This window comes from Colossoma macropomum, unplaced genomic scaffold (assembly GCF_904425465.1).
Source record: "Colossoma macropomum unplaced genomic scaffold, Colossoma_macropomum, whole genome shotgun sequence".
Taxonomy (NCBI): Eukaryota; Metazoa; Chordata; class Actinopteri; order Characiformes; family Serrasalmidae; genus Colossoma; species Colossoma macropomum.
In genome coordinates this window covers 38828300-38836899 of record NW_023494793.1, presented here as the reverse complement: position 1 = coordinate 38836899, position 8600 = coordinate 38828300, and the positions used below count along the sequence as shown (strand labels likewise).

Here is an 8600-nt window from a genome sequence, read left to right as displayed (position 1 = left end):
AAGTATTTTGGCCATTTTCACACACTTTCAAATGCATTTGATAAATACACTGTGTATGTACACCGATCAGGCATAACATTATGACCACCTCCTTGTTTCTACACTCATTGTCCATTTTATCAGCACCACTTACTATATAGGTGCACTTTGTAGTTCTACAATTACAGACTGTAGTCCATCTGTTTCTCTGCATACTTTGTTAGCCCACTTTTAGCTTGTTCTTCAGTGGTCAGGACCCCCATGGACCCTCACAGAGCAGGTACTATTTGGGTGGTGGACCATTCTCAGCACTGCAGTAACACTGACGTGGTGGTGGTGTGTTAGTATGTGTTGTGCTGGTCTGAGTGGATCAGTCACAGCAGTGCTGCTGGAGTTTTTAAGCACCTCAGTGTCACTGCTGGACTGAGAATAGTCCACCAACCAAAAATACCCAGCCATCAGAGTCCTGTGGGCAGCGTCCTGTGACCACTGATGAAGGACTAGAGGATGACCAACACAAACTGTGCAGCAGCAGATGAACTATCGTCTCTGACTTTACATCTACAAGGTGGACCGACGAGGTAGGAGTGTCTAATAGAGTGGACAGTGAGTGTTTAAAAACTCAAGCAGCACTGCTGTGTCTGATCCACTCGTACCAGCACAACACACACTAACACACCACCACCACCACGTCAGTGTTACTGCAGTGCTGAGAATGATCCACCACCCAAATAGTACCTGCTCTGTGGAGGTCCATGGGGGTCCTGAGCACTGAAGAACAGGGTAAAAGGGGGCTAACAAAGTATGCAGAGAAACAGATGGACAACAGTCTGTAACTGTAGAACTACGAAGTGCACCTATATAGTAAGTGGAGCTGATAAAATGGACAATGAGCGTAAAAACAAGGAGGTGGTCATAATGTTATGAAATAAACATTATTTGTTTAATAAAAAAGCTTTTGTCCCTTTAAACAGCCTTCTCCGCTCTCTGCGCCTTAATATGACGTCACGTGTAGCCGCACTGAGCCACACGTGTAGCTTTAGCTGCTTACCGGCTAAAGTACAGGGAGAAGCTCGCCGTGTGGCTGTTTAGGCTGACTCTGATGGACAACAGAGCTTCATGACACTGAAAGGTAAAACCCTCGCTTTTCTAATCTGACCTGAGAGTCATTCAGGCTATTCAGAGTCTCGAATAGCTGCACGAGACTGATGTTCATGTTGTCAGCTTCTGGGTCTAATTTTCCGTTCCACCTTAAATGGTGCAGCGGTTATATTCTGGCGCTTGAGGCAAAATTAACAACTGAAACTTAATGACAGTTTATCCAAAACATAGTGCACAGTGTACTCCAGGTGTAGTCTTGGGTGACCAACATGGTGGTGTCTGAATTTTGCTTGCTACGTTTTTAAATTTAGTGTTGCTTTTCAGCTACGAGTCTAATGTAGGGTTAGCTACGAAGCGGCCCTGGTTGAGGCCAGAAGTTTACATACGCTTAGGCTAACTCGGTTTTTCACAGCCCCACACGTTTGGTGTTGCCATACATTCGCTGTCTTTCGTCAGTTAGGATACCGTCGTTGTAGGAAGAAAACGTTGTATGTCCTAAATGATAACCTAACAGGAGAAGGTAAAAACCTACTTTACTTTTAGTGTAAGTCAGTGGAACCAGACGTTTTCAACAAGTAATTGTGGGCCGTTTCTTTAGTTCATTTATCGTGAAATTCACTCACAATGTAAAGGACAACAGGCATTTTCAAATTACGACAAAAACTGATATACGATGTTTTGTTCCGACAGCAGCGATATATACCATATTTTTTGATTTGTCATTAAAGGTGATGAATGTAATAGGACATATTTATTTAAGGTGTTACTTTCTATATCAGATTTCCAGGGGTTCAGAAGTTTACATGCACCGAGTTGACGGTCTCTCTAAACGTTCTGGAAGATTCCAGAATTTGATGCAATGATTAAACGAGTGAAACTTTAAAAAGAGTGAGACTTTTAATCCAAGGAGCACCATTTGTTCAAAGTTATTGACAAAATGGCTGTTATTTTTGTATATATATATATATATATATATATATATATATATATATATGTGTATATGTAATATAAATAACAGGTTTATAAATCAAGCACTTCAACATACAATCAACTGCAATTGCTATTACTATGAAAAGGAAACATCTAGGAGCAACAGTAACTCAGCCATGAAGCAGTAGACCACCCAGACTCGCAGAGTGGGACCGCTGTGTAGCCTGTTGCATCACTACAGAGTTCAAGAGTTGTTCATCAGAAGCATCATGATATGGGGAAAAAGGCTTAAGATCACTATGCACAGTGCCCGCTGCAGTGGTGTAAAGTACGCTGCCACCGGACTCTAGAGCAGTGGAAAGATGTCTCCGAGTTGATGAACCACGCTTCCCTATCTGGCTGCCTGATGGAAGAATCTGGGTTTGGCAGATGCCAGGAGAACAATACCTACTGGAATGCATAGTAAAGTTTGATGGAGGAAAGATGATGAACTGGGGCCATTTTTCAAATTTTGGGCCTCTTATTTTCAGTGAAGCTTCATTATAATACTTTAGCATACAGATACATTTTAGATCATTATTTGCTTCCACGTTTAGGGAAGAGCCTTTCTTGTTGCAGCATGACTGCCCCCGTGTACAAAGCGAGATCCAAAGACCTGGTTTGCCGTATTTGGTGTGGAGAAACTCCAGCGGTCTGCACAGAGCCCTGACCTCAACCCCACTGGACACCTCTGGCATGAATTAGAGTGTTGCTTGTGAGCCAGGCATACTTGCCCAACATCATTGCCTGACCTCACACATGCTCTTTTGATTAAGTGGGCACAAATTCCTGCAGACCCTCTGCAAAATCTTGTGGAGAGCCTTGTTTGAACAGTGGAAGCTGTTAGAGCCACAAAGGGGACCAACTCCTTATTATTGGCCATGGATTTGAAATGAAATGTCCAGAAAGCTCATGTAGTTGTGATGGTCAGGTGTCCACATACCCAATGAGTATGAAAGATATGAAATCAATTTCTATGTTAAACATGTGTTTAATGGTATCGACGCTTGCAGATATGTGTGTCTGCATCGGCCCACAGTTCCCATATCTGTGCATCTCTGACTTGCCCCTTTTCCTTTAACTTAGTTTAGTCAGCCTAGTCTTAAAGGTCCCAGCAACGTACATACACAGTAAGTGCGTTTACATGCACTTAATAATCTGACAACTGCAGAAATCCGATCAACGCATTAAAATCAACTTGGGTGATCAGATAATGAGAACACCACGTCTGCAGTAATTGGATTTCTGCTTTGCAACCGGCCAACAAACTCACAGAAGAAGATGTGATGTATGTAATATAAAACTCAAACTTCATGCCGTGGAATTTGTTTTAAAACATCGTGCCATTTTACCTGAAAATATGAACATGCATCATCTAGAGGATGAAGAAAATTTAAATCCTTAATTTCATCAAGCATTAGTTTCAGCATCGCTCCAAAAGTGCTTTGCAGCCATCTTGCAGCAAGGCTGCTTATTTCCGGTACCGCTGTCTGTTTTTGCACATGTGCAGACGGAGAAATCAGAAAGAAATCAGAATAGGAGTTCACATGCACTGAGAAGTCAGATTACTGAGCTAAAATCCAGCTCTCTTTATCAGATTCCTTCATCAGATTTCTAGACCTTACTCCGATCTAGGAAATCGGAGCATGCTGTTTACTTGACCATTTCAATAATCAGGTAACTGCAGAAATCCGAGTATGATTGGATTATTGACCGCATGTAAACACACTCACTGACGTCCTAAGAAATCTGTATTAACTGCAGGGCTAAACGTGACCTTAAAGTGATTGTATGTGTGAATTTTTATATGTGCTTTTAAAACAGATTGTGGTGTTTTTTCTTCCGCAGCTGTCTAAAGTCATGGCAGATAGAGAAGAAAACCTTGTTGAAATGGATGAAGGCACAAATGGCACAGATGAAGACGTGGAATTGGAAGAACAGGCAGATGGACTTGAACAGGACGAACTTGAAGGTGGTGACCTGGAGGAGGAGGATGATGGTGATGACGATGAAGACGGAGAACAGTTAGATGATGACGAGGCGAAAAAGACCAAGGCCAAAAAATGCGTCCCAGGCATCGTGTACTTGGGCCACATTCCTCCGAGGCTGCGGCCCAAACATGTGCGGAACATGCTGGGTGTGTTCGGAGAGATTGGAAGGGTCTTCCTCCAGTCTGAAGGTGAGATTTCAGAGGAATAGCAGAATAGAGTGATGTTGAAATGCAGTGGAACAGTTTTCTGTTTGAGTAAGTGATGTTTGTGTGGTCTTTGGCCACTTAGTGTGTAAATGTGTCAGAAGAAGTCCATATATTAGGGAGGGTTGGGGGATATGATAAAAATGTAATATGAAGGTACTTGAAGACGTTTTCACACTAAGAGATGCACTGATTATAAATTTATATGGCTAATTCTGATTTCTTTATAGCCAATTTGGTTGATGGCTGTTTTTTTTGCCAATTTTTAACTTTTTAATCTGAAGCTCACACTGTGTGGTCTAAATTTACACACACTAGCACATTTCAAGCACTTTTTATTAGCCTTTCTATTTAGCACAATGAGTCATGTATAATTTTACTACAGTATTTTGGTATAGGTGTAGCTTTAACATTCAAATACATTGTAAATACAGTGCCCTTAAATGCCTCACATTATTTACATCGTAAAATTGCAATACGGTTCTGCTAAAATAAAAATAATAAGTTGGCCAACTGACGGTTTCATGTTTTGAGCAAAAATCTGCTGATTTTGGCCGACTCCGATTGTGCATCTCAGATTTTTACAATACGTGATATGTATCATGATATTTTGTTTTTCTGAGGTTTTAGAAATTGGAACTAATAATGGTTTCAGATTGGCCAAAACCGAAATTCAGGCCACACTCAACCTAAAAACCAAATTTGCTTTTTTATTTATGCTTTTAAATTACCATAATCAGTATAGAAAAACTACAAAGTGATGAAGGAAAACACTTTTATTATTGATAAAATCAGTCCTTACAGTAAGACAAAACTGAGCTAACAACAAAATAAAAACTCTTTTTATTGTTAACCATCTTTCTAAAATTAGCCAATTACAGAAATCCAGCGTTTATGACAACAGAGAATGGTTGGCCATACAAGGTCTGGCTCTATGTTTTGGTCTCAAATGTAAAGTTGGCATTACACTGATGAAGATCTGATGGCACTAGTAGATAATTCACATCCTTAGAAACCACATCCTTCACCACCTTTTGGCTGAGTTCTCTTTGCGTTCTCTTTCGGTGCACGTTGTATGCAATTTCACATTTTCACCAGAGAGGTCTGCAAATCCCAAAACCTTGGGCTCACACTTTTGACTTTTTTTAGCCCAAATTTTTTGGTTGTTGAAATTTCAGTGCATGCCTAGTTGGAACAGATGAAAAGCATCAACAGTGGATTTTACAAGTACAGTGATTTGTGTTCAGCATTTCACTGCCCTAAATCTAATTACATAGTACTAATTATGTGGTCTTTGTAGTGAAACACACAGTTGTTCAATGTTCTTTAAATACTGACGATGTCCATGATATGCCAAGAAAAGCATATGGTGATAAATTATATCACTATAATGATATCTTCATATTCTCCACTCGTGATCACACAAAATACTATGTTTGTTTAAGGTAGGCACATAATTATAACACTGCCTATTGTGCCTGAATGAAACTTTGTTTTGAGTTTGTGGCATTTTTGGCAGACTGATAATTTGAGCTGTTCTGCATGTTTCAAGCCATTAATGACAGTGTTTTGTTCTAGATCACTCCATCAAAAAGAAGAAGAGGAAAGCAGGCAGCAATGGATCGAGGTTCGTGGAGGGCTGGGTGGAGTTCAGGGACAAACGCATCGCTAAGAGAGTAGCAGCCACTCTGCACAACACACCCATAGGCACCCGCAAGAGGAGCCCCTTCAGCAGTGACCTGTGGTCCATAAAAGTATGTAACATCAGAAATGACGTTTACTCTTTATTTTACCTTTGTGTCCTTGTTTTGACCACCACCTGCCCACTTTGGCACAGAGGAGCTGCTAAGAAGGAACCAGGCTGCACTTTTTTTTCTGAGTTCTTGGCTGAATTGGTGAGAGTTTCTCATAGTGTCAGGGGGCCAAAGGATACTGGCTCTAAAGTTAGACCCTTAAATACAGCAACTAAATGCAGGTGCACTTTCAGTTATCTCCTAATTATGACCGTTGACCACACAGAAGCGTCTAAAAATGACATCAGTTTCTGGAATCATCCAGACTGCTTAAAGAGAGATTCATCTTGTTGTGTGTAAACATTTGTCCCACTAGTAACTGGATGTAGTGAATTAAAGCTCAAATAAATCTGTTTGTAATTGTTTGCTTTAAAATGACCTCAGATGTAAACAAATTAGGTACTTTAAATGACCAGCCAAAAGGAATGTAGCAACATGAAATGTGTGGAGTTTTGGCCCCAACTGTAGGAACAGTATAGTGTTCAGAATTCTTGTTATATGGTATAATCTACACTAAAAGTCTACACTAAAAACAGCAAGCTGTAGCAGCAGCACTGCCTTAACACAAAGTTTGATAAGGTTCTAGAGTCTGATAGACTGATTAGGGAAATAACTGAGGAGTCCCCTCATTCAAAACGCCTTTCATACAGTTAATAGCTGGTTGATATGCTAACATGTCCTCTACGCTGAGTTTACTTAATTTGTAAACTGAATAAAAACATCTGCTGGTTATATTAACGTATCCACTACTGGAAAAACAAATGTGGACAAAAAAAGACTCTGTGCTTTGTCAACAAAGCTTGCGCTAGCTGTGTCCGCACCCATTGCTGACTCAGGCTTTCAACTGACATTATACTATACACAACTTATGTAATCTCCATAGAAAAGCATTGATCAGTAGAATGGGACGATCTGATGCAGCCATGTACGTGTCACCCAGGACCAAACGTCAGCTAGAGGGGTTCAAAACCACTAAAGCAGTGGGCTGTGGAGTAGTTAAGCTGCGTTCTTTGGATTGATGGAGCTCCATCCAGTACCTTTGGGATGAATTTGTGATCCAAAACTGATCATCCAACATCAGTACCTGACCTCACTAATGCTCTTGTGGCTGAATGCAGTCAAATTCTCACAGCAGTGTTCTAACAATTAGTGTAAAGCCTTCCCAGAAGAGTAGAGGCTGTTACTGCAGCAAAACTCCATATCAATACCCTTGATTTTAGAAGAAATGTTGGATGAGTGGACGTATAGGCCAGTTTCCCAGACAGGAATTAAGCCTAGTCCTGAACTGTATTTTCCTTTCAAAGGAAAATCTCCATTTAAAATGTAGTTTAGTCCAGGATTAGGCTTAGGCTGTCCGGGAAGGCGGCCCAAAGTATACCTCTGCTTTTTACTTCATAAGTGACCACTGTGATGTTTATTTTTTTCTTGCTGCAGTACCTGCACAGGTTCCAGTGGTGCCACCTGAGTGAGAGACTCGCGTATGAGCAGATGGTCTATCACCAGCGCATGAGGACCGAAATCTCACAGGCCAAGCGCGAGACCAACTTCTACCTGGCCAGCGTGGAGAAGAGCCAGACTCTGGACAGACTGAGGGAGAAGAAGAAGATGAAGGGCGAGGCCTTTGACGAGAAGAGCTGGAACTTCACACAGCGACGCACAGAAGAGGAAATGAGGCTGGACCGAATGAAGAGGAAAGGCCTGTCCAAGAAGAACCTCCAGAAAGCTCAGGAGAAGAGCAGGGCCATTCAGGAGAAAGCGCAGTCCAATGTGTCCCTGCTGGCGAAGATCTTCAGCAGTGGAAGATCTCAGGACTGAGCAGTGTTCTGGATGGTGCTTTTGCCTCAGAGTTATAACTGTGCAGATTTCGACTGATAGCTGACCGAGCGTGAGTGTATGTGTGCGGGTAACTTGAGAACTTCAAGACTTTCAGCAAAGCATGGAATAATCCAGGTCACTGGGAATGAAAACATTGACATTTCATTGACGGCTGAAAACTTTGGATCTTTTGTAATGAGATACATCAGTTATTTGTTTCTACGCAGAATGTAGTACTTAATGATTAACAACATAAATGAGCACCCCTTATTCAAGGGAACGCCGACTCTTAAGACTTATATGCTTTAAAATAGCATGTGTGTCCAGTGTCATTAAAATATGATGCATAAACTAAATAGAAATGTTCAGTTTATTATAAAAACATGACAAATAGGCAAATCCCACTGCCAGTAGCACCATCAGCTAAGTGACCAGTGTCACACTGTCATATGGTTGCACTGGACTTGGTTCTACTGTAAATAAGACAATGTTTTTTTTCTTGTGTAATGCCACAGCACATCTAAAGCTGGAAAGGCTGAATGTTTGAGTTAATTTAGATACTTTTTCCCTATTCATCGCTCAGTAGATGAGAGCGATCGTTTGTTCCTGCGACAAAAATGGCACCGTACTAGTAAAGGAATTTAGTCTGGTTTTATAATAAATAAAGTATTGTACTTGGTTTACACAGCATCTTGTAATACTGTTGGGTGTGAACATCATACTGAGACTCAGATCTTGACGGTCAGGGC

General features: G+C 41.1%; 1 protein-coding gene across 1 annotated transcript; it reads left to right on the top strand.

Moving 5' to 3' along the window:
- Window positions 1-978: 978 nt before the first annotated feature.
- abt1 (activator of basal transcription 1) lies at window positions 979-8534 on the top strand. Its single transcript, XM_036579504.1, has 4 exons — window positions 979-1111; window positions 3898-4228; window positions 5822-5997; window positions 7471-8534. Exons 2-4 carry the CDS (start codon window positions 3910-3912, stop codon window positions 7849-7851), a joined length of 876 nt encoding a protein of 291 aa, XP_036435397.1. The 5' UTR covers window positions 979-1111; window positions 3898-3909; the 3' UTR covers window positions 7852-8534.
- The last annotated feature ends 66 nt before the right edge of the window (window positions 8535-8600 follow it).